Raw genomic sequence first — 26,897 nt, 5'->3', positions numbered from 1 at the left:
TTGTCAAAGGCCTTCTCTGCATCTATTGAGATGACCATGTGATTCTTGTCTTTGAGCCCATTTATATGATTTATGATGTTTATTGACTTAAGTATATTGAACCATCCCTTCATCTCTGGTATAAAGCCAACTTGGTCATGGTGGATGATCTTTTTGATGTATGTCTGTATGCTGTTTGCAAGTTACCTTGTTGAGAATTTTTGCGTGTATGTTCATTAAGGATATGGGTCTATAGTTTTCTTTTTTGGTTGTATCTTTACCTGGCTTTGGTATTAGAGTGATGCTGGCTTCATAGAAGGAATTTGGAAGTTCTCCCTCCATTTCTATCTTTTTGAATAAATTAAGTAGTATTGGACGCAGATCTTCTTTAAATGTCTGATAGAATTCTGTTCTAAATCCATCTTGTGGTGGGTTTTTTTTTTAGTCAGGAGGTTTTGTATTACTTTCAATTTCTTTTTGTGTTACAGGTCTATTTAAGCTGTTAATCTCTTCTTGGTTTACTTTTGGTGGTTCCCATGCCTTTAGATATCCATCCATTTCTTTTAGATTTTTATCTTTCTGGTGCCTGTTGTGATGTTCCCCTTACATCTCTGATTTTGTTGATTTCGGAGGTGCTCTTTCTTTCTTTTGCTTAACTGGGCTAGTGATCTGTCAATCTTGTTTATCTTTTCAAAGAACCAGCTCTGGGATTTGTTGATTCTTTGTATTGTTTTCTTTGTTTCAATTTCATTAATTTCTGCCCTGAGTTTTGTTATTTCCTCTTGTCTGCTGGGTTTGGGTTTCATTTGCTGTTGCTTTTCAAGTATGTTGAGTTGCAATGTTAAGTCATTTATTTGTGTTCTTTCCGATTTTTTGATGTAGGCACTTAGAGCTATAAACTTCCCTCTAAGGACCGCTATTAGCACATCCCAGAGGTTTTGTTGTCTTGTATTGTCCTTTTCATTTAGTTCCAGGAATACTTTTATTATTTGCTGAGCTTTGTTTTGTGCCCCAGTATATGGTCGATTTTGGAGAAAGTTCCATGGGGTGCTGAGTAGAAAGTATGTCCTTTGGTATTTGGGTGGAATACTCGGTAGATATCTGTTAAGTCCATTTGATATATGGTATTGTTTAATTCAGATGTCTCTCAGTTAACTTTCTGCCCTGTTGACCTATCTAATGGAGACAGTGGAGTATTGAAGTCCCCTAGGATTAATGCGTTGAGATTAATCTGGGTCTTAAAGTCCCGTAGTGTTGTTTTTATGAAGTTGGGTGCACCAGAGTTTGGTGAATATATGTTCATGATTGTAATATCTTCTTGATTTATTGTTCCTGTGATCAGAATGAAGTGGCCCTCTTTGTCTCTTCTGATTAGTTTTAATTCAAATTCTGTTTTGTCAGATATTAAGAGTTGCTACACCTGCTTAGAGTTTCTTAGTATCATTTATTTGGTATATTTTTTTTCCATCCTTTCACTTTAAAATAGTGTCTGTCCTTGAAAGTGAAATGGGTTTCTTGCAGACAACAAAAAGATGGGTTTTGTTTCTTAACCCATTCACCTAATCTGTGTCTTTTGACTGGGGAGTTCAATGAATATTTAAAGTTATTAATGAAAGGTGAGTATTGAATCCTGTCATTTTTATTTCTATTTTCATTAGTGATGTAGCTGTACTTTTCAACAGTTATACCTTCATTGAATTTCTTTCTGCAACCCCTTGGGTATAGTCATTCCTTCCTTCAGCTCTTTGTATTGCTTCCAGAACTCTCCGAAGGGCTGGTTTTGTGGACATGAATTCCTTCATCCTATTTATGTTATGGAAGATTTTTCTTTCCCCTTTGACTATCATAAACATTTTGGCTGGGTATAATAGTCTGGGTTGGCCTCTGTGGTCATTTAAAACTGAGAATACTTGGGTCCCGGCTCTTCTGGTTTTCTTAGTTTGCACTGAAAAGTCAGCTGTAATCCTAATAGGTTTTCCTTTATATGTGACTTGTTGTTTCTCTTTTGCAGCTTTCAGAATTGTCTCTTTGTTTTGTACGTGTAGTATTTTTACTATGATGTGCCATGGACAGTTTCTTTTCTGGTCCTGTCTGTTTGGTATTCTGTATGCTTCTTATATTTGTATGGGCATGTCTTTCTTTAATTTGGGTAAATTTTCTTGCACAATGCTGTTGAAGATCTGGTCCATGCCATTATCTTGGGATTCTTCTCTTTCCTGTATGCCTATGATTCGTAAGTTTGGTCTTTTTATGGTGTCACACAATTCCTGCATATTCCATTCTTGTGATTTCTTAAATTTTTCATAATCTTTGCTTGAGTGGTCTAGTTCATCCACTTTATCTTCCATTTCGTTCATCCTATTGGTGAGGCTTTCTCCTGTTCATTTCTAATTGGCTTATTGAGTGTTTCACTTCCTTCTTCATTTCAGCCTGAGTATTCTTCAATATTTCTAACTCTTTTCTCAATTCTTCCTTCAGTTCTTTGATTTCTTTCTTTGTGTATTCTTTAAATTCACTGCATTCTTTTATCATGTTTTTAATTGTTCTTTTGAGTTCCATGTCCTGCGTTATCTCTAGGGGGTTCTCATTGTACTCCTCTAGAGGTCTATTGGTATTTTGTGGGGATACGTTATTTTGGTTTTTCATGTTATTATTTTTTCTCTGTGATTTTGACATGTGAATTTCTTTTGTAGTTTCTGATTCTTGTGTGAGACTCATGCCTTCAAGTTTAGGCCTGCTTCTCTTAGTGAACTGTATGTGTTTTTGTGGTTTACTTTTTGGGCATGAAAGGCTGGTTCCTCTAAGCTTCAGATTCTTTCTTTTGATACTATATTGGAGTGGCCAGATTGCTTTTGTCTTCAGGAGTTCCCACAGAGGCCCAAGTCAGATGAGGATCAGATGCTCTCAGGCTTTCTCCTAAGGTCTGGATCCCTCCAGGAAAGAGTTTAGCCTCAGGAATTTGGGGGTTGGACTGGCCTGGGAGCAGGGCCCAGGATACATGCTGGTCTAGGGCAGCTGGTGGCAGTTCCTCTCAGAGATGCAAATGAAGATGGGGCCGGGAGGCAGCAAGGGCCCCTGGGGACTGCATGGAGGAGCTGGGTTGGTCTGGATGCAAAGGGCCAGGAAGAGGAAAGGTCAGTCCTGTTGTCCAGGACAGAGGCTGGCAGGTTGTGCAGACCCAGGGAGGCAGAGGTAGGTGAGGCCGGATCCAGGCCCAGAGCGCCCCTTCTCAGGACCTGAGAAGGAACTGAGTTGGTTTTTATGCAAAGGATCAGGAAGCAGTGGTGGTTTCCCAGGTGTCTGGGGCTCAAAAACAGGGAATGGGACAGGACCCAGGCTAGGAGGAGAGACCGGTGGGAGAGATGGGAGGGTGAATGAGGCTGGGGTGAGTGTGGCTGGGGGAGTCTTGATGTGTAGGACTCAATGGACTTACCTGGGAGAGAAGCCTGAGGGTAGGAGAGAGGCCTGCTGTGGGTCCTGTAGGCCTCATGATGCAGAGGGAGGTGAGGGCCGGGTCAGGCCCAGAAGCAGTGCTCCTGGGGACCTGAGAAGGAACTGAGTTGCTCTGGATGCACTGGATCAGGAAGAAGCAGTGGTGGTTCCCCAGGTGTCTGGGGCACCAAGACAAGGAATGGGACAGGACGCAGGCTAGGAAGAGAGACTGGTGAGATGGGAGGGTGAGTGAGGTTGGGGGAGTCAACGTTCGGAGGGCCCATTTGACTAACCCGAGAGAGAGAAGCCTGTGGGTCCTCTTAAAGCATGTTTTTTTTATATTAAATTTAGTTTTATTTGGTGTGTGTGTCTTTGTGTATGTGTGCATGTCAGGGTCAGAGGACAAATATTCAGGAGCTTTTTCTCTCCTGCTGTGGGTTCTGGGATCAAACTCAGGTGCTTTCACCCACCTGAGTTTGATCTCCTCCCCTGCCCTTTATTTCTGTTCATTTATTTAGAGACAGTTTCACAATGTAGACCATGTTAGCCTGGAACTCAAAAATCCATTGCCTCTGTCTGCTTCCGGAGTGCTGAGATTAAAGGCATTCACCACCCTGCCCAGCTTTAAATTTATTTTAAATTTTTATTAATTTTATTTATTAATGTATATGTGTGTAGGCACACATGTACACATGGAGGTTTGAGACCACTGTTGGAGAGTTGGTTCTCTCCTTTCACAGTAGGTTCTGAGAATCAGCTCAGGTCATCAGGCTTACATGGCAAGCATTTTTGCCTGCTGAGCCATCTCACTGGGCCCCTCAGAGCATCTAAAGAGAGAAGAGCCCCTAGGCCTTGGCCTTTATCTCACATTTCAAGATCATATAGCAGACTGGGGGAGTTGCTGGCCAAGGAAATTTAAAAGGTTTGTGCCCAGGCTGTTGGAAGAAAATTGATAATGTGATAGACAGAGGAGAAATAGTGTCATTAACAAACTCTGCTGCATCGGCATTAGGCCAGATGAAGCCTAAGAATTGCCCAGTGCACAGTTTAGCACCATGGGTTGCTCATGCCTTTAATGTTTGTATAAGATGGAGGAAGGGAGTGGGATAGCAGAACTAGAAATCATCTCAAGTGGATTAGCAGCAAGAGCTGGCTTCCTTCTGTAGACCTCTATTTTAGGAGTTTCCTTAAAATGGGAAATACATAAACTTTTGTAATAATGGTGTCTGTGCAGTTTAGAATGTTTGAAAAATCTGAGCGCTTCTATAATTACATACACATTGATGGAGAAATGAATGATAGTGATATGAGATCCTTGATTGAATGGACTTCTTTCCTCTTGACCAGAGCTCTTCATTTCAGTTCTATCACTCAGGCAATCTGTGTGGCTTTCCATCGATCACATAGATCCCTAACGACTCACATTTGATACCAATATAATGTCTACATGTGGTTTACCACTATCAAAATTGTAAAGCCATTGGGTAAGGCTAAGAGTAAACACTACATGCTGCCTTAGGAAGAATCTGAAATCCCACAGACACCCAAAGATCTGCATTATAACTACCATAAAATGTTTTTCTGTAGGGGTTGTTTTGGTGCTGTGTAAGCCTATTATCTCATCATTCCCACATCTGTGAGAAATCCTAGGTACACTTTATTAAATCTGTTTTTGAACCTGCTTTTGAGGCTTTTTACAACGTGCTACTGCCTGACTAGGAACACATTTTTAAACATTCGCACACCATCCTGATGTATAAGCTTTGTTTATTTTGTACCTTTATGACTTTGATAAACCTTTATTCTTTGGGAGAAGGGCTACTTAGCTTGTTCTCGGCACCAGGAACCACTGTGCTTAAATCCTTTTGATTGAATCATAAAACAAATTCCACATCAACATCCAATCAGCATGTTTTCCACATCAGTTTGCAGACTATTCCACATTAAAAATTCTTGTCTCAAAATATAAAAAATTCTTTTTAGAGGGCTCCAGGAAACTGGAGGGACAGTTGTCTGACCAAAGCTGAATTAGCCTTAAATGTTAATATAGTTCCTTCTTTTTAAATATAAGAACACTCATTTTTCCTTACACAAATTCTCCTGCCAATTTTTTTAATGCATCAGATATAAGTAGGATATAAAATTCATCTGCACCACTACCACCAGGAAATTTTTTGTGTTAATACATCTGTTCACCAGATTGTGGCTTTTTCTCCCCCTCCTTCCCATTTCATTTTTTTTTTCTTTCTTTCTTTTTTTTTTTTTTTTAAGTGTTAAAAGCTCTTTTGGGGGTAGAGACGTTCTATGTTTTCTCTATTCACCCCTCATCCTCCCTCTTTCTTTCCTTCCATCCATCCCACTAGGTACCTTCCTTCCCTCTGTCCTCTTTCATATATGTACATATATAGGATTTTATGGCTTTCTATAAAATCTAGGACTCACATATGAGAAAAATGTAATGGTCATCTTTCTGAGTTTTATTTTACCTAGTATTATGATTAAATTACATAATTTCACTCTTCTTTATGGTTAAATCAAACTCCATTGTGGGGGCCAGAGAGGTGACTCAGCAGTTAAGAGCTCCTCTTGCAGAGGACCAGAATTTCATTCCTAGTTCCCACATTATGCAGCTGGTAACTACTTATAACTCCAGCTCTAGGGAACCTAATGCCGTCTTCTGGCCTCCTCAGGTACCTGCACTAATACATAGCAACTTAGAGACACACATACAAAATCACGTGTAGCTCCAACTCCAGGGGATCCAACACCCTCTCCTGGCCTCCATGGGCACCCAAATGGAGATAGATACATAAATAATGAAATCTTTGAAAATAATGCATGTATGAAATTCTCAATAATTTTTTAAGTTAAAAAAAATAAAGTAAACCTTGAAAAACATCCATTGTAGATATATACATTGTTTTCTTTATCCTTTACATCTAGCTTAATTCCATAACTAGGCTATTGTGAATAGTGCTACAGTAAACATGGTTGTACTAGTATATGACATGTTGACTTAGAGGCTTTTGGGTGTATACCCAGGAGTGGTGTAGCAGGGTCATGTAGTAATTTTAGTTTTTTGAGGGCCCTCCATGCTTATTTCCATGGTGACTGGATGTGCATTCCCACTAATAATGTATAAGGGTTCTCCTTTCCCCACATCTCACTAGCATACACGTTCATGCCCCCCAGCATACATGAAGCAGTCAGAGGACAATTTTGGGGAGTCACTTCTCTCCTTCCACCATATAGATTCTAGAGATTGAATTCAAGTCTTCAAGCTTAATGGCAAGCCCCTTGCCTACTAAGCCATATTACCAACCTTTATTTGCCGCCATCATTGTTTTTTGTTTTTTTTTGAGATGTAGTCTATGTAGCCTGGGCTGGCCTGGAACTCAGAGATCCCCTGCCTCTGCCTCCCAAGTCCTGGGACTAAGGCATGTGACACCAAGCTAGCTCCTTTATTTGTATTCTTTTCCCTTTCTTTCTTTCTTTCTTTCTTTCTTTCTTTCTTTTTTTTTTTTTGGTCTTTTTTGAGGCAGGGTCTCCCTGTAGCCCCAGCTGTCCTTGTACTCACAGAGATCCACCTGCCTCTGCCTCCTAAGTGCTGGGATTAAAGGCATGCACCACCATGCCCGGCTCTTTGTATCCTTAATGACAGCATTTCTAATGAATGAGATGGAATCTAAATATAGTTTTAAATTACATTTACTTGATGGTTAAGGATATTAAATATTTTTTCATATTTAATGGCTATTTATTTGTTCTTCATCTTTTGAGAGCTGTCTGAAAAGGACTCCACTAGTTCAAGAAACAAAACCAAGAATTAATAAATGGGATTAGATGAAATGAAAAATTCTGTATAGCAAAGGAAATAATTGAGTGAAGAAATAGACTTTAGAATGGGAGAAAGTCTTGAGTAAATATCTGACAAGGTTAATATTTTATTATTATTAACTCTTCAGTTTGTTCCGTGAAGAGTAATAGGTGGTGCTTTGTAAGCAATTATTGGATATGTTTAAATTGTTGCATTGAAATTGCTTTAATCCATCTCTTGGTATTAAATTTAGAGATTTGGGGGATGTATATATTATGATATAGATTTTAAACAATCTTTAACTAAATTATAGTCAGAAATTATTTTCTTAAAACAGTATTACAGAGTAGAACAGAATAGCATATTTTTACTGTTCTAAAGATATTGAGTAATGTGAGTAGGGTTTTATTTTGATACATTTTGTGTTATTCAAAACACTACCTTAGGTTTTAATTAATAGGTTTCTACCATAATGGTTGGCATTTGTCTCCATTTTGAGGAAACTAGAACTTTCTTTTTCAAATTGTATAATCACCTAATTTTTATTTACTTTAGAAACATCAAGCTTTTAAAAAATCTAATTAAAGATAAAAATGCTTTCACTGAATGTTTATGGGACCAGTATTGATAGGTCTGCAGGCAAAATCGAATACTTAAAAGTGTATTCAGCCTCCATATCTATGAGTTATACATCTGTTCTAGTTTGTTTCTCCGTTGCTGTGACAAAATACTCTGACCAATACCAACTTGGGGAGGAAAGGGTTTATTTTATCTTACAATCTCCTAGGTCACAGTTCATCAGGGAGTCTAAGGTAGGAACCCAGGGCAGAAACCCGGAGGGAGGAGCTGGAGCACAAAGGGCCATGGAAGAACACTACTTACTGGCTTGCTCCCCTGACCCTCTGCTCAGCCTGCTTTCTTATGCAACACAGGCCTACCTGCCCAGGGGTGGCACCACCCACAGTGGCCTGGGCTTTCCCACATCAGTCATCAAGAAAATACCCCACAGACATGGCCACAGGCCAGTCCAATAGAGGCAATTCCCCAATTGAGGCTCCCTCAACCCAGGTGTGTCAAGTTGACACTAAAGCTATCCAGCACAACATCCATACAGTCAAATCAACAACAGATCGAAAATATTTAGGAAAAAATCTGTGTTCTTGTCTGGAGTAGGGCAGAGTTTTGCATGTCATCGATTTCCTTCCCGGAGTTCTCGATTTGCCCATGAGATGAAAGACCCTCATTGGGTCCTCTTTAGATTCTTTACTCTGTACATTTCATTTAATTATCTCTTGAGCCATTTTTATGTTTCTATAATAAATTCTTACCTGTAGAGACATTGGAAGTAATAAAAATCTGTCTGAAACTTTTAACAAAAAAGTAGTGTTTCACTTCTTTAAAATGCTTTTTAATCCAGCCTTGTTGCTGATGCCCATTTGTAACCTGTGGCTGATCACTATATTTTATATTCTCAGTGACACATGCCATGTCTAAATTAATCTTGTGCTTCACTTCCAAAGTTGCTAGTCTATTATTATAAAGATTCATCATTTGATTCTTAGAAAAGTAGCACTTGGGAGGCAGAGGCAGGCAGATCTCTGTGAGTTCAAGGCCAGCCTGGTCTACATAGTGACTTCCAGGACAGCTGGGGCTTACAGGGAGACCCTGCTTCAAAAAGACGGGGGGGGGGCAGTTCCTGGTTGGTCGCATTATCTTTACCAGTTCAAAACAGAAGTACTGCCTCTCACTGTTGCCTCATCAATTTAATGGTTAATTTGATATTAATTAGGTATTTATAATGTGAAGAAATTCCATGGTTTTAGGGAATATTTAATCTGAAAATAATTTAAAGGTATTTCTCCCAATATGTTATGCTCCCCACAAACATTTTTTCTCTTTCAAATTGGTATTTTTGAAGCAGGAAACAAATTGCCATGTCTTGTGCCTATTTTTTTAGAGTACTTATAGTTGCTTCATAATTAAATCACTTTTCTTTACCTCATAACTACAACGTATGGTGGTATCAAAAGTATGATATATTGCTATGCTGTTGAATAACCAAAGGAATTTATTATTGATTCAAGGTTCTCTGAACAGGGTAGTCTTTCTCCTGAATAGAAATACAAATGCAATTCTGTGTTTATCTGACCTTAGAAAGATAAGAAATTTTCTCTGAGATTTGAACAGAAATTTGTTTAAGAAAAAACAATGTAAGACAAGAAAGCAGATGGTGTGAATCTGGGAAGCACACAGTTCAGGATAGCTATGGAGGGACTTTCTAGGGTCCTGATAAAGCAAAAGGCTGGCAGACCCCCATACAGAGGTCAGCAGGATTGGAGAGCCCCTGGGGGAAGCGCTTCACAGGGACAGCTGTTCTATATGGAAACATAGGATTAAAGTCATGACTATCAGTTGAACCACAAGTTACAGTAGTGTCCTGTTGAGAAGAGCACTAAAAAGCAGGAATAAGGTGGAGGAAGACAATTCGGAATGAAATTGGGGCAGAGGGCAGCAAAATATAGATCCTGTTTATGGAAATTCTTTTAGATAACCATGAATTTTGTGAGTTGTAACTTTCACATGATTTGTGAATTGATTGGTCTTGGGAAGAATATGAGTTGGCACCCTTGGCTCAGCTCTACTGGCTACACTGCCTGTGTTAGGTTGGACTCGAGTCAGGAGGAGAACAAATTTGTGCATGTGATTTCTTATTCTAGCTTAGGTATCTACTTTCATCCTTTTAATGAAACACAGATATACGATTATCTGTAATTTCTATGCCTAACTTTAACCTTGCAAAAAAGTTTTGTAGATGGGGCTGAAGAGATGGCTCAGTGGTTAAGATCACTGGCTGCCCTTGCAGAGGACCTGAATTGGGTTCCCAGCACCCACATGGCACCTCACCTGATGCCCTCTTCTGGCCTACACATTGTGCAACTCAGGTGTACTTACATGCAGGCAAAACACTCATACACATAAAATTGAAAAAAAAAATTTAAAGCCAACAACGTATTTCTTATTGGTGATAGAATGCATACACATGCCCAGGCGTGTGTGTGTGTGTGTTGGTCAGAGGACAACTTTACATAATCAGTTCTTACCATTTGAATCCTGGGAATTGGACTCAGGTGATCAAGCTTGGCAAAAGTTGCCTTTACCACCTGAGCCATCTCATTGGATCTTTTGCCTGCATGTAAATGTACCTCTGTGTGCAATGACTGCAGAGGCCAGGAGAGGGCACCGGATCCCCTGGAACTGGAGTTAGTGACAGCTGGCTGGTAACTATAATACAGGTGCTGGGAATCAAACCCAGGTCCTCTGTAAGAGCAACCAGTGCTTTTAACTACTGAGACATTTCTTCAGCCCCTTGTTTTGAAACGGGGTCTTGTGTAGCCCAGGCTAGACTCAAATTTCCTATCTACATAGCTGAAGCTGGCCTTGAAGTATTGAATTCCTTAGCCCCGTGTCCTGGGATAACAGGCATGCACCCTTTCCAGGTTCCAACTTCATTATTTCTTTGAACAAAACATGTCTTCTTTGTTCCAGGGTGAGGATACCAACTTCTTCATGCTTTCTTTCAATGATTGCCTAAGAATTGGAACTTTCTTGGGCTGCTTTTGGGAAACTGATAAGATTGTTTTCCCATATTCTCCTCTAACCTCCGTCTCATACAAACCATTTTCTGATTTAAAATTTTCAAATGCTTTAATACATTCAGTATTTATATTAAAGTAACTCATTTAAAAGATAACTCCTGGGACTGGAGAGATGACTCAGCAATTAAGAGCACGGACTGCTCTTGCAGAGGACCTGGGTTTGATTCCCAGCACCACATGGCAGCTAACAACTGTCCTTAACTCCAGTTCCAGGGGATCTGATACCCTCTTCTGACCTGCAGGCACTGCACAACACGGGTGCACTTATATATATACAGGCAGTACACTCATACACATAAAATAAATTTTACAAATTTTAAAAGAATACTGAATAATCTGTTTTGAACTTGTTATATTTTTTTCCTACTTAATAATAAGCTATTTGACTATGGTAAAAGTTTTCTTGAGTTTAAAATTAAAGTTTTGCATATTATTTTTTCTTCTCGTAGCCCTGTCTGGCTTTGAACTCACTTTGCAGATTAGACCTGCCTTGAACTCACAGTGATCTACCTGCCTTTGCCTCTTAAGTGCTGGTGTAAAGGTTTGTGCCACCATGTCTGACTGCATAGTCTTCAGATTATTTTTACCTTTAAAAAATTAATATTTATGCTATTAAAATATTATAGTATACAATTCTGTAAGCTTTGACAAATGTCTCTTTTCCTCCCTCCCTCTCTCTCTTTCTCTTTCTGTCTCTCCCTCCCTTATGCACCTCTATGTCTTGACAGGATCTCATGCATTTCAGGCTGGTCTTGAACTCACTGGTCCTCCTGCCTTTACCTTCCAGGGTGCTGGGATTATAAATATGCACCACCCTGACCAGTTTTATGTGGTCCTTGGGGATGGGATCCAGAGCCTCATGCATGTTAGGCAAGCACACTAACAGCTAAGTTCCACCCACAACCCCCACAAGTGAGCTTTTGCAGAAATGTCATGCTATGGAATTAGTATTTGAGGTCCATAGCTGTAGTTGCCTATATCATTTTTACTGAAGAATAGTATTACATGTTGTTCTGTGCCACAAGTTGTTTCTTCCAAGAAACAACTATTGTTGAATAGTTAGGTCATTTTGAGTTATAAGTGATTACAAAGAAGCCCAGTACACGATTGTCCTGCTACACAGTGGTAGAGGGAGGTCATGATTGTCAGTCACCATGCTGCTCTGCCTGTTTTCATTCTAAAACACAAAGACGCGTCTTTGCTTCCTAGCATTTGCTGAGGCCTGGTTTCTTTCTTCAGTATTGTACATGGTAGAAAGCACATAGATTGTGAGCAGGATCAACCAAATGAAAACATTTACAGATGTCTGTCCTTTGTAGCACTTCTGAAATAGGCATGTCTCAAAGTTGCAAAAAATTTATTTCCTTTCAAATTTAATTGAAGAGTAACTTTTTTCCTTGATATTTGGGAGTGCCACACTGGTACTAGTGTGCTCCGCAGCTGCCATCTTCTAGTTCCAATGGTACACATATCATTCTGGCTTTTTCTACCCTATTGTCTGTCCTTACCTTGCAGGTTCCCTCTTGGGAACTTGATTTACCCAAGCTGCCCTCCTTCAATAACAGAATTCTTAGCTTTCAGAACACCACAAATAAGAATGCAGGCTTCTTCTAGCTTGTGCTCCTATGGGGTCCTCTGGAGTCATGTTCCAAGGATGGAGCCCAGGTCCAGATTGCCACTTCTATATTCTGACATGTAGTAGGCCTGAGTGAGCTGCTGTGTTACCTAAACCGACAATGTTCTCACATTGTTGTAAACCAGACAACACTTAATGAAAAGTTATTGATGGCCTAGATTCACTACCTTTTTAAACAAGTGTTGTGATATTGTTTGTGATATTATTTTGTTCTGGTTTGTTCTAGTCCATTTTTCTCCACAGTTGTCTGTTGTTTGTTTCATTCCTATTAAATGTGCAACTTATTGAAGTTCACACACACACACACACACACACACACACACATCTTACTGTGAAATATTAATAACCAGCCAGGGAAAGTTGGTTTCAGACCTTTTTTTTTTTGGGGGGGGGTCTTTTTGAGACAGGGTCTCCCTGTAGCCCCAGCTGGCCTGGAACTCACTATGTAGACCAGGCTGGCCTTGAACTCACAGAGATCCACCTGCCTCTGCCTCCCAAGGGCTGAGATTAAAGGCACATGCCACCATGCCTGGCTGGTTTCAGATTTTTTGTTGTTGTTTTGTTTCAGATTGTTAAGTGCTTTGTGCTAACACTGGAGCTGGATTGCATTCCCAAGTGTCTTCCCCACTCGTGTCCGGTTTATTTCAAGAGATTATCATGCTGTACATCTGGCTCCTCGCAGAGAATCATAAACCCATTCTGTGAATTAAAATGTCACTTATGGCCACAGAGCCCAGCATGTGAAAGAGAGGAAGAGTGTGAAGTGATGAGTGAAAGCCTTTTGGCTTTCTAGTAGGGGATATAGTTGTGATTTGTCTTCCACACCACTGCAGAAGTAATTCTCCTGGTCTGTACAGCCCTGCAAAGATAGATAACTATGGCAGTAAATGATCACAATACACCTTAAAATGAAAGAACCCAAGTGCTTCAGTATCCTTAGCGATTAGTTCTGCTCGCAGCACTCTTATCTGTATCTGTCCTCTTGTTCACTGCTTACACATTACAGTTGGTTGGACCCACACAGTGATATCCTTTATCCTTAGGTTGGCCATGATGGTGCCTAGCAATACAGCCAGTTCTTGTAGAGAAGAAATGTTCTAGGATAGACAGAATACCTACTGGTACCTCCAAGAAGCCAAGTCTTCACCACTGAGCTTCCTGAGTGCTGACTGTGATGATGATAAGTAACTGGTGAGCTTCTTTACTAACAGTTGCCAGTTGAGCCTTGCACATTATAATCCTGAGTGGTGAACGGATAGCTAATAGGCTTACCATCTTCCATTTCCCTATGCTCTTGAATGCCTTAGCCCGGCCATTCTAGTTTCATGCTCACTTTATGGGGATTTTCTGTGGGAAAATAATAGAATTCCTTTTGCTAACATCATGTGCATGTGAACAGCTTCAAACTCTGCTCCAGAATTTGACAGGATTTTAATTTATGCTCTTTGAGGGTACAGGTAATCTGACAGTCTAAATGGTGTTTTCTCAGATAACCTCTGTCCTGTGCCTATTTTAAGAATTCTACTTCCTCAGCTTTCTACCTCCAAGCAGTCAGTATTCTCACTCTCAACCCTGGTAATTCAATGCAAAAGTTGTTTTTAAAATTCAGTTGTGGGGCTGGAGAGATGGCTCAACTTTTAAGAAGACTTGCTGTTCTTCCAGAGGACCCCAGTTTGATTCTCAGCACCCATACGGCAGTAAGAACCAGCTCCACAAGTTTTACTCTGACCTTTTCATGCACACTGCAGCAGCATGTGCATGCACACACACTCCAATTCCAGGGGATCTGACGTCCTCTTCTGGCCTCTGCAGGCATTTCATGCACATAGTACAGTTACACACATGCAGGCAAAACACTCATACATAAATAATAAATATGTTTTTGAGTCCAGCTATATTCGCAGGAAGATACATTCTTGGGTTAGTTTCTGTTTTTATGACAGACTTTTATATATCTCACACTGACTTCTAGGTTTGTGTGTAGCTGAAGATGACCTCAAATTTCTGATTCTCTTGCCTCCACTTTCACAGTACTGGGTTATAGGCATGTAGTACCACTTCCAGTTTATGTAACCAAGGATGACCTTGAACTCCTGATCCTCCTGCCTCTACCTTCTAAGTGCTAAGATTATAGGTATGCACACTATGCCCAGCCAACAGGAAAGTACATTGTGGAGAAAATTTGTAGTCCAGCTACTAAAGGAAATTATTATTACTATTATTATTATTTTTTTTTTTTTTTTTTGGTCTTTTGAGACAGGGTCTCCCTGTAGCTCCAGCTGTCCTGGAACTCACTATGTAGACCAGGCTGGCCTTGAACTCGCAGATATCCGCCTGCCTCTGCCTCCCAAGTGCTGGCATTAAAGGCATGTGCCACCACGCCCGGCTAGAAACTTCTTACAGGCATAGAAAGATCTGATGGAGGGCCAGTGAGGTGATTCAGTGGGCAGCAGCACTTGCCAACACCTGACAACCTGAGTTCAATCTCCTGAGCCTACATAGTGAAAGGCTAGATCCAACTCCACAAGTTGTGCTCTGACCTCCACATGCATACTGCAGCACATGTGTGCGCACACACACAAATTTTATAAATGTAAAAAAAAATTTTTTTTGAAAGAAAGATCTGATGTATCCACATTTGAAAGACTGGGCCTAATCCAGAGGAAGGCAGAATGGAGACCTATAATTATGATATGTTTATAACCATTCTCTCTCTCTCTCTCTCTCTCTCTCTCTCTCTCTCTCTCTCTCGTCCAGCCTTTCTTCAGAGTAATTCCAAACCCTGTTCCTCTAAATTTGAGGCATAGATATTAACATGCTTTGAAACGAGTCACCCTGGGCACATTCGTTGCATCATTACTTTCTCAATTTCAAGGTGTATTGAGGAGGCAGAAACATTCCTTAAAGAGATGCCATCCACAATAGCAGGTTAAATGTGGCTAATGCAATTTTAAATTAGCTTTTCCAAGAGTACAGGAAAATACTTACGTATGGTTTGTTGTGAAGCACAGGTAATGTGAAAACTACCAGTGCAACAAAAAAGATTTTTGCTCAGAAATACAGTTGCTGCTTGATTATTTACACCAATGGAGGGGAATATTGGTGTAGATAACAGAGAAACATACCTAATTTACCTGCTTGGATTCTCAAAGCCTAGAGCCAGTGCAGTACCAGGAAACTGTGGCAGTAGGTTCTCAGCCCTTTTGTGAATGAGCTGCAGAAATCCTGATCTGTGCAGCACAGCATGAGTATTGCTTTTGCCTTGAAGTGAGCATTCTGTGTTACATGGCTCAGTATCTTTAAATCTGTGTTTTTTAATGTTTCTTTTTAAAAATGTATTTGGAGGCTGGGTGTGGTGGCACACATCTTTAATCCCAGCCCTTGGGAGGCAGAGGCAGGTATATCTCTGTGTGGCCACCTGGGGCTGCAGGAAGACCCTGTCTCAAAAAGACCAAAAAAAGAAAAAATCAGGACTACATTTCTCTATAGAAATCTTTAATATTACTAGATCTGAATGAGTTGTGGTTTTATGTTATTGGAAGAGAATTAAAAATATGTTAGGGGCTGGAAAGATGATGGTGCAACTGTTAAAGGCTAAGGCTAACAACCAAAACCTCAAATATTTGTTAGGTGGGATATGGCAGCACACACCTTTAATCTTGGCACTCTGGAGGCAGAGGCAGGCAGAGCTCTGGGTTTGACCCAGCCTGGTCTTCATAGGGAGTCCAAGGTCATTCAGGGCTACAATGAGACCCTCTCTCAACAAAACCAAACAAACAAGATACATATAACACATGTACAATATTAATAACATGTTTTGAACTTTATCACCATACTGTCCTTAAGATCTGCTGGTATTTTCGGCTTCACAGTAGAGCCTAAACTGGTTTCTTTTACACTTTGTTTTTTGTAACAAATTTTCTCTTATTTAGCTTTTATTTATGTTTCTCTTATTAACCCTAAAAGTGAATATGAGACTGAAACACATGGCCAAATTGCTGTGCTTATGCAGTCTCTTTGAAAGGCAAATTACCTAACCACGTTCAGGCCATTTTATTATAATATAGTACAAATTTCTAAAATAATTTCTGAATCCAAATTACCAGGAAATGATTTATGGTGACATCACCTGAGGAGAATCACCAATATTCTTTACCAGTCTTTTCATTAGAGCTACCGAAACAAATACTAATGATTTCAAGAATTTTCACATTGATGAAAGACATGCTGGGCAGAGTTAACAAGAAAAGACAGACACCATCCTGTGGCTATGACCGATAATCGAAAGAGTTGACATCTTTTGGTTATTACATTCTATTTAATTTGATATTATAAGATCTTCTCATTCTTCCTAATGGATAGTCCATGCCATCCATTAAGAATACTTATCCCAAGTATTCTTCTCATCCATCTCATCTAAGAATACTTACCCCAAGAATATAGGAGCTCCATGTCTTATCTTACAGTTTTGCTTCTGGAAATAAACATGGTATGCCTTTAAATTTTGTTTTTATGCCTTCAGTTTTCCTCTGCTAATCTTTACCATAGTCAGTGCATACCTTTCTATTTGTTGTCTTTCCAATGTCATTTCTGGAGTCAAGTCATTGAGAGTTTAGCCTAAAAGGAGTCAGGAATATCTGTGGATTTCATTACATAGATAGCAGTCAGGTCCCTTGAACCTCCTTGATAAATCTCCCCTGATTAAGCTGGCAATAACTTGCCCTCCTACTTAGCAAAACGAAGGAGATTGACTGCAACTCCCTTGTTAGTACTAACATTAAAAGCGTGTGTGTGTGTCTGTGTGTGTGCACATGCACACACATTTGTTACGCCTGTAAGAATCATAAATATAACTAAAAGACAGTGGTAAGCAAAAATCTGTTTCTTTAAAAGGCCAAAAACAAAAAACAAAAGCAAAATACCCATGTAGATCACTCCAGGTTTGGGTGGAGGCCTTCTTTTCAATGACATTAGGTTGTTTCATGATTTGCAATAATCAGTTCAATAATTGTTGTTGACTTACTGGCTGAGCTCATGAATAATGTCCCAGATTTAGACTAGTATGGCAAAAGGATTTTAATCAGGTAATGCTTTTGTTGCCTTGGAGCATTTGTCTTACTTGACTGTTCTGGACTTCAGCCAACTGAAGCAGAATAGCATTTTTCCTGCCGAATATGTGTAGTAGAATATGTGTCACTTAAGTGCTCAATGAAGAAGTCTCCAACCCACTAAAACTCATTGTTAGCTTAACTTTTACCACTATGCCCTTAGAAAGACCAAGAATGGATGACTGCTTCTCTTCTCTAAGAACCTGTTTGAAGGGAGGATGAATCTCATTACTATATTGTTTTCATCCCAGCCTATGTCACTGATTCTTAGTGAGAGGAGCCCTTTGGCTGCTGTGAAAACTGAACTACTTGATGGCTTGTTAAATTTTTAATAGCAGATATACATTAATTTAGATACAATAGCTCTGTTGCTAGGTGAAGAGTCTAAGTGTAGACAGTTTATAGCACAGAAGTCAGGAAAGTATGCAGAGCTTGCTATCCTAGGAGGCAGTTTACAGCTCTATTGGCTGAGCTGAAAAACCTCTGAATTCTCAAATCCAGTGACTATTCCCCCAGCATATGTGATGTGATATTTTGATGCTTGCTTACTCTGTCATCTCTTTAATTAGCTTGAGCGACTCAAAGGATTTGAAAGCCCTTAGCGCCTGTGTGGTCAAGAGCTCTGAGACACAAAATGTTCACACTTGGTACTCTTGAGAGTAGAATGTGTGGACTTGTGTTGATACATGAAAAAAGTTTTGAAAATGCTAGATGGTTCTGTGTGTTTTTCATTTCCATAATTATTTGTGCTTATCTGATGTGGTCTTCGTCATTGTGGAGCACATCCTGCTGCTATAGATTTCCCTAGGTAAGAGCAGGAGTGACTGGGCTGGTGTCCAGAGAAGACCAGGTTCGGGTCAAGGTTAAGAAACCAGGGTGCTTAGAGTCATGACAATGGAAGATAGACTACTTTTGACTTCTTGAGAAAAGGTTCTAGGTGCTATGTGATACAGCCTATTGAATAGGACCTTTTTTTTTTTAAGGAAAATGTAAAGGTTCAACTAGATTCCATAGATGGGTAATATTAGTTTTCTGACCTCGGTTTTACATTAAAAGAAAATGAACTCTTTCTCCTGCCTTAGAGCAGGAGGAAGCATCAATTTCCAAGCACTCACCTAACTCATATATCCACTGTGTGTTTAGTTACTGAACAGAGAGAAGGGTTGAATCAATGGGAATGTTCTGGAAACTGTTTCCTAATGATATTTCTTCTAATGAGGTTTCATGAGTAGCCTACCTATATCATGTCCTCAAAATTACAAATTGTATGGGGTTTTTTGCTGAGTTTCCTCTGGGGTTTTTATGCCAAAGCAAAGACAAAGAAACATTTGTGTTTTGCTTTCCAGTAATTCTTTTCTTCTTCTTTTCTCCTTCAGGATACCCAGAAAGCAAAACAGTTCCTGCCCTTTCTTCAGCGGGCTGGCCGTTCTGAGGCTGTGGTGGAATATGTCTTCAGTGGTTCTCGTCTCAAACTCTATTTGCCAAAGGAAACTTGCCTTATTACCTTCTTGCTGGCCGGTAAGTTTTATATGTTGTACTTTACTCTGCACATTCTTCCTGGACCTCAGAAGCATTCCCAGAGGTCCCTTGGAAGCCTGAAACCCAGAATTATTTCCTCTGCTGTTCCTCCATTCCACCATGAAAGGACTTTGGAGGAAAGTAGTTTAGAAGAGAGCAGAGAACCTTACTCTGCTGGGATGAAGGGAATTCCAGGCCTAGAGATCGTATCAATAATGGAATTCACATAGTTGGCATTAGCCATGCCAATAGTAGACAGACCTCAGAGTAGCTGAGCCACCCTGCCCTTGATGTTCCCCAGGCAGTGCTACTTGCTTTTTTCCTTTTTTCCAAAAGTCATCAGGATCCTGTTCTCTAGAAAGGCCCAGCCATGACACTACTTTCACAGACTACGTCTATAGTATTGCTGACTAAGGGTAACAAGCTAGGGCAATAGGTATTGCTGACTAAGGGTAACAAGCTGCCTCCTTTCTTCACTGCCCAGATTTTTACCTCTCATATCCTGTCCTTTCAAATAGCTTAATGTTTCCCCATCCAGTGAGACTGTATGAACTGTGCTCTTTGAACAATTTACATTTATTCATCCAGGGAATAAAATGCTTCATTTCTTCACTGCTGGCAAATAAGAAAGATATTTATTTCTAGTCAGTCCTTACAGAAACTATGGTCTTTGAAGGAAAACTGTCATTTCACTTCCCTCTTCCCCCCTGTCTCTCTCCCTCTTTCTCTCTCTCTCTCTCACACACACACACACACACATACACACACACACACACACACACACACACACACCATTCATCCATCCACTCACAAAGGACATGTGCTGTTACGCTCCCCGGATATATGCTGCCTTTTCTGTTACTGTCCTGTTGTCTCAGCACTTCTTCTGTTGAATTCTTGAATAGCGTTTGCTGTGGTTGAAAGGAAGCAAGAACCTTCCTTGTCATCCCCCTGGCCAGATTGCTTTGGCCTCCTTTTCCTAGACAGCATCAAGAATTTGTTGTGTGGACAAGGGGCACCCTCAGGCCCCAACTAAAAGGATTGCATTGTGTGAAACAAGCCCTCCCTGAACACCTGGCTGTGCATGCAACTCACTGCTGCTGCTTGACTCTCCTTTCTCAACGATGCACCTCACAAACTCTTACCAATTTGATGATTGCTACACAGCTCTGCGGGCTTCCTGACAGGACCAATTGAAGTGTGATTCCATGCTCACGGGCAGCTGTGGAAAGAAGTCCTGGACCAAATCCACACCTTACTAGAGGGCTACACTCATTTCTCTACTAATGGGAGCTGTAGTAATGCCAGGCATCAGAGCAGCAGAGCATTGAGAGTCCTTTCCTGGGGCCTTTCATGCCCTGCTCTTAGGACTTCTGTAGTTGAGAAGTTTCTTAGCAGTGAATTCCTGTTTCAAGGTTTGAGGTGTATATTCAGCTCATTCTCTGCTCTACCTGAAAAACAAAAGCATCCTCTTAGCCTTGTAGAGCTTAGTCCTAGGAGTGAAAAACAGAAGTGGTATGATTCTTTTCGAGAAACTTAGCCTTAGATCTATAGAGGATGGAAAACACTGAAGTTCTGCTTTCTATACTCAGAGCTCACTAAATGCCCAGAGTGTACCTATCTTGGCTGGAGAGTTCCTGCAGGATGCTTGTTTCCCTCGCGTAGACTGAAGCCATGTTACTGCCTGACTTTGCATCAGCCAGTCCCTCTATGGATTTGGCATTATCCCAAGCTTCACAGTTCCAATCTTTGCCTGGTGTTCTAGTTAGTTTTCTATTGCTATGATAAAGCACTCTGACCAAAATAACTTAGAGAGGAAAGGGTTTATTTGGCTACTTGTCCTAATTACAGTATATAATTAAGGGGAGTCAGGGCTGGAACCTGGAAGCACGAACTGAAACATGGACCGTGGAGGAACAGTACTGGCTTATTCCTCTGGCTTGTACTCAACCTGCTTTGTTATATAACCCAGGACCACCTGCCCAGGGGTGAACCACAGTGATCTGGGCTCTCTCAGGTCACTCAACAATTAAGAAAATGCCTCGCAGACATGCCCATAGGCCATTCCAATAGAGGAAATTCCCCAATTGAGGTTCCCTCTTGCAGGTGTGTCAAGTTGGCAGCTGGAGCTATCCAGCAAACCAGGATTAACTTTGAGTCTGAAAGATGATTACATAGCAGCCAATACACGCTAAAAAATAAAATCTTAGCCGGGCGTAGTGGCGCACGCCTTTAGTCCCAGCACTCGGGAGGCAGAGGAAGGTGGATCTCTGTAAGTTTGAGGCCAACCTGGTCTATGTAACTAATTCCAGGTCAGCTGGGGCTACAGGGAGACCATGTCTCAAAAAGACCACCCCCCCAAAAATATATATAATATATGTATATATAAAATCTTCACATTTATCCTGCCGCAGTATACGCTGTTACATGTCTTTGGCCTCTTTGGAAACCTGGCAGGGCCACAGGAGCTTGAAAAATCTTGAGAGGAAACAGATCTCAGTTTGAATCTTGGCTCTTATTATGTCAAAGCAGATGATTTTAGGGAGCTGATTAATGCTGCTTAAGCCTCAGTGTACACATTATGATATGTGGTTTCCTGCCTCCCAGGATTGTTGGGAGGTTTTTAACCAAATGATTCTGGAATGCCTACTATAAAACAGATCATCAGTGAGTGTCTTGAGAAGACATCCTTCTGTATTACCCAGGCTGCCACTGATCTCTTGAGCTCACAAGATCCTCACTGGCTGGAACTACAAACATTCTACTACACCTGGCTGAGTTAGTGTTTGTGTAACTGGATCCTGCCTTATGCATATCTAATGGTCTAGTTGTACTACATGTGACTGTGTAGCTGTGTCTGTACTAGAGTGGTTCTGCCTGGTCATTAATGGGAATAAGTAAGACAATTTGTGCCAGCCTCCTCCTGCCTAACAACAAGCTCCCTGATAGGACAACTCTTGGGTTTCTCTAGAGCAAGAATTCCATGCTGTCTTAAACTCATGACAAAATACACAGGTAAGAATGGTTCTAGGTCTCAGGAAACTTGAGAGAAAATAGACATGTATGTAAACTATAATACATTGCATTAAATGAAAGAATAGAATTGTGAACAAAGGACAGACGTGGCACCAAGGAGAGAACTATTGGTTCCTTAAGTGGAGAGCTGAGGAGCTGGCATCAAAGCTGTGGATTGTGTTGTTATTGTTGTTTTTGGTTTTTGGTTTTTTGTTTTGTTTTGGGTGGGGTGGAGTTTTTTGTCTTTTTGAGACAGGATCTCCCTGTAGCTCCAGCTGACTTAACTCACTGTGTAGACCAGGCTGACCTTGAACTCAAAGAGATGTGCCTGCCTCTGCCTCCTGAGTGCTGGGATTAAAGGTGTGCGCCACCATGCCCAGCCAACGCTGTGTTTTGAATGAGAGAGCTTCTTTCATTAAGAAAGAGAACAGAGGGGCTGGAGAGATGGCTCATTGGTTAAGAGCACTGACTCCTCTTGCGGAGGACCCAGGTTCTATTCCCAGTACCCACATTACGGCTATGAACTGTCCTTAACTCCAGTTCCAGGGGAATCCAACATCCTCTTCTGACCACTGCAGCATTGTACGATTCGGGTGCACTCACATACATGTAGGCAATACACTCATACACATAAGATAAAAATAATAAATAAAATATTTTTAAAAAAGAAAAGAAAGAGAACAGGAAGAAGGCATGTTATAGGCCCATGGGTGCAGGACATGATATATCTGCATACAGCTGGGTCACCACATAGCCTTAGTGATGGAAGGGAATGGAGGAGAGGGTGAAGCTGAAAACTGTAGGAACTGGTCTTCTGCCTATGTGCCTATGGATTATTCTGTGGACCCTCGTAGTCACTAAAAGATCTTAAGCAAAAGAGTGTCTGGGACAAAGAAAGTTCATTGTGGTCAAAACATGAGAAGAGAGGCAAGAGCCTGGGAGAGCATACTCACAAAGGTAGAGGCTTGAAATATGGTAGAGAGATTCACAGGCACTTAGGAGGTCTACTTGATAGGATTTGGAGAATGTCTGGACTTTTGTTTATGGTGATGCTGAGTGTAGGGGAGAAAGTCAAGCATCCTAGGCTTGAGCTTTGGAGTAGATTATGATGGCCATGGTCAAAGCAACATGAAAATAGAAACTGGTTAGAAGAACAGATAATTGTTTTGGCCGTGGGCATATAATATTTGTAGTTTCCAGCTTTTCAGGCTCAGCAGAGGCGCCTAAATTGAAACTCAGATCAGGAAATGCTCAGCATCCGAGCAGTACTTAAGGCTCTTGAGGTGCCTCCAGGACAGGTTTAGGACTTTTTTACTCCATCTTGTATATGGAAGTAAACAACTCAGGAGCTCCAGTGTGGGAGGGTGGGTGAAGAATTCATACACAGGCAGGGAAGAAATAGGGGAATAACAAAAGACCATCAAAGTAGTCTTAAGGAAGCCAAGGGAACAGAGAGTTCTGAGGAGCCAGCACTGCCAGGGTTTACATAATCAAGTATACAAAACAATAAAGTGATTTTTGTACTGCTTATTAATCAAGAAGTCACAAGTGACCTGTGTTAATATATTTTTATCAGAGTTGTCAACCAAAAGCAGATTCCAGGTGATTGGAGAGTACCCATTGCCATCAAGGAGCAAACTTTTCAAATAAAGGTTTCTTATCAAAAAATGTAACCGAGAATAGATAATAGTGCAAAAAAATGAGAGTTGGCTGGGTAAGGTGCCGTTCTAAGGCTGTCAGCATCTTAAGTACGTCTAAAACTGATCACAGACTTGAGAATCAAGAGGAGTTGGAAAGCATACCTGCTGTTTTCCTTATACCCATTGTAGAATGTAGTTTAACAGAATCTTCTCGATAAATAAGGATATAAAAAAGATGGCTTGGCCAGGCGTGGTTGCACAGGCCTGCAATCCCATTATTCAGTAGGCAGATTGCAAGCAGATTTCTGTGAGTTGGAGGCCAGCCTGGTACACACATAGCAAGTTCCAGACCAAGAAGGGCTACATAGTGAAACCTTGTCTCAAAATCAAAAACAAACAAACAAACCATAGATTGGTCAAGCCTAGTGGTAAAAGCCTGTAATCGCAGTAAGAGGAAGGTGGAAACAGGATGATCAGGTTCAATGCCAGCCTCTGCTACATAGCCAGGCCATCCTGGGCTATGAGACCCTGTTTCCAATAAAATAAAATAAAATAAAATAAAATAAAATAAAATAAAATAAAGATCATAGAGAACACCCATTTTAAAATGTTGAAGAACCCTGTTGAAAATTCTGAGAAGGAACAAAGGTAATGGAAGAGCTCAGTGGTCTAGAGAAGATGGAATGCTCAGAGAGGCTGGCTGGAGAACATGGGTGGTCTTCTTAAAGAGAGAGGGGCCCTGGAGACCAGCTATGACAGTTTAGGTGAGTGTTGGCACAGACCCAAAGACTGAATTGTGACTGCATTTACTTGGACCAGTCCAGTCTCCTGGTGTAATTTGAAGATGGCTATAGTGTATACTTGGCATCACATAAAATGACACTGCAGAAATAGTCTCTGCAAGCAGAAAAGAATATGCATTGCGATTCTCAAGGGGTAAGTCAAGACATTTGTTGAGATCGGTTCCCTCCTTGCTGCTCTCATTAATCCCAGCCTTTCAGAGAGCCCTCTGTACTTGAAAGGTGGGGTGGACACTTTCCATTTTTATGTGGCCTTTTTTGGGCAGACGGCCCCACAGCTTGATAGGGAGTGGCATTTGGCCTGAGCCAGCTGGCCTCTCTGTCACGGTTCCTGCACCCCTGTACGTGGAGTAATTGCTTGGTCAGATGGAATAGCAGGTGGGGCTGGGAAAGTCAGCTGCAGCTAACAGGTCAGTGCCTCCTGAACGCTCTTGCCCTTTAGTCCTTTGAGCACCTGGCTTAGGTTTAGTCAGTGAGCAGGTGACCTTAGCCCATTGGAACTGAGGCTGTTCAAGGTCCCTTTCCCTGCTGCTGCAGCCTCCTATGCATACTTATTTTGGTCTTGGAGGCAAATCACAATCAGTTCTTGTCTTGAGTTAGCAGGGAAGCCAAGATCCCCAGGCAGCCTGCATTTGTTTAAAAAGCATCCTTTTTCCTCATCTAGCATTAAGTCTCATACATTTCCTTCTATTGGAATAAAAACAACTTACTCTGCAGTCTTTGATTTCAGTTTGTCTTCAGTTATCATGTGTATTAAATTTTATTTTGATATCTTGTCTCAAGGAGACTGAGGCACATATTTGCAAATGACTTGCCTCTCAATTCGTATTTTTATGAGCATGAAGTTTGTTTCCTATTAATTACTATGGTCTTTGTATGAAGTTTTTGAGGGCACAATTCAGGAAATCCTCTCATTGACTAAGCATAGCAAGGATCAAGGTAGCAGCCTGTAAACCAGTGCTTTCTCTGGAATTAAAAGAGAAGATTTTGGGGCTGGAGAGATGGCTCAATGGTTGAGAACACTGGTTGTTCTTGCAGAAGACCCCCGTTCGAATCCCAGCACCTACATGGCAGCTAACAGCTGTCCGTAACTCCAGTCCTAGGGGATCCAACAGCCTCTTCCAACCTCTGTGGGCATTGCACAACACGGGTGCACTTACAGGCAATACAGGCATACACATAAATAAAAATAAATAAATAAATAAAAATAAAGATTTTTTTTTAAGTTTAGAAAAAAGAATTTAAGGCTTCAGAGCAAAGTAATGTAAAGAATCTTAAATCAGATACTTGGGATCTTTTGGCAACTCAGAGTGAGTCTTACCCAGTGAACCCCACCCCAACAATCCTATTTGCATTTCCATGTTTTTAAAGGTGCTACAGCATTAAGTCTGAATTACAGGCTGAGGCAAGTGGGGTGAGGGGCCTCACATAGAACTCATGGGACAAACTGCCTGGAAGGCAACAGCCACTTGGCAGGGGTTCCCATGTGGATCACAGCAGGTGACTTATAATTAGCCAGTTACCTAGTCACATGAAATAAGAGTAGAAAATGAGACTTCCCTTTGCCTGCCCTTTGGCATCTTTTTGATCTCTCTCCTCTCTCTCTCTCTCTCTCTCTCTCTCTCTCTCTCTCTCTCTCTCTCTCTCTGATTATAGACTCTAGTGCTGCATTCTGGCAAGGGAGGCAGTGAGGAAGGTTCTAGGTGTTTGGGTTTTAGGAGGTGGATTTGCTTATGGTGAATGAAAGGTGTAGCTGTGTCCTTTCACTCTAAATGCCTTAGAATACTTTCATTTCCTTCATTCACTTTTAAGTCTCTTCTCCAGCCAGTCCTAATTGGAATATCAACTACTTATTTCAGTAGACCAAAAACTTGTAATGAGAAGAGGGGAGGGAAGGTGAACAGGAATATCCTCCTCATCTCCGGGTCCCAGGAATGGTGGATCCCCATTGATTACCAGTGCCTAACCAAATTACACAATTAAAGCCAATGTATGTTCAAGTGAGAAATCCCATTCTGCTATCACAGAGGTGCTAATGAATCAGGCTGTTACTGTGGTTGTGTTTGCTGGGCTTCTATCCTTAATTAAGCAATTATAGGGTCTGCTGATACTTATGAATTCCTTTCAGATGCTTTAATTGAATTGCAACTTAATGGATATTTGTGAAGTGGGGTATTCTTTCTCTTGGGAGTTCCCATTTTGATTCTGTCTCCCCTGCCTGTGTGTTTTCATTTGGGACCCGTTACCTGAAATGACCAGGCTGACAAGACACTTTCCTGGAGCTGCTCTAGTTCTT

At 40.9% G+C, this 26,897-nt stretch overlaps 1 protein-coding gene across 2 annotated transcripts in view; it reads left to right on the top strand.

Moving 5' to 3' along the window:
• Snd1 (staphylococcal nuclease and tudor domain containing 1) overlaps positions 1 to 26,897 on the top strand; it is a 462,156-nt gene that overhangs the window by 274,346 nt on the left and 160,913 nt on the right. For both annotated transcript variants that reach the window (XM_008846394.3, XM_017801419.2), the window contains one exon: positions 19,005 to 19,146. In XM_008846394.3, coding sequence (XP_008844616.1) covers positions 19,005 to 19,146 — 142 coding nt within the window. The remainder of the gene's footprint in view (positions 1 to 19,004; positions 19,147 to 26,897) is intronic.

Source organism: Nannospalax galili, unplaced genomic scaffold, assembly GCF_000622305.1.
Source record: "Nannospalax galili isolate Female #2095 unplaced genomic scaffold, S.galili_v1.0 scaffold660, whole genome shotgun sequence".
Classification (NCBI taxonomy): Eukaryota; Metazoa; Chordata; class Mammalia; order Rodentia; family Spalacidae; genus Nannospalax; species Nannospalax galili.
The sequence above is the reverse complement of the archived record's forward strand: the minus strand, read 5'-3'. Positions and strand labels throughout refer to the sequence as shown.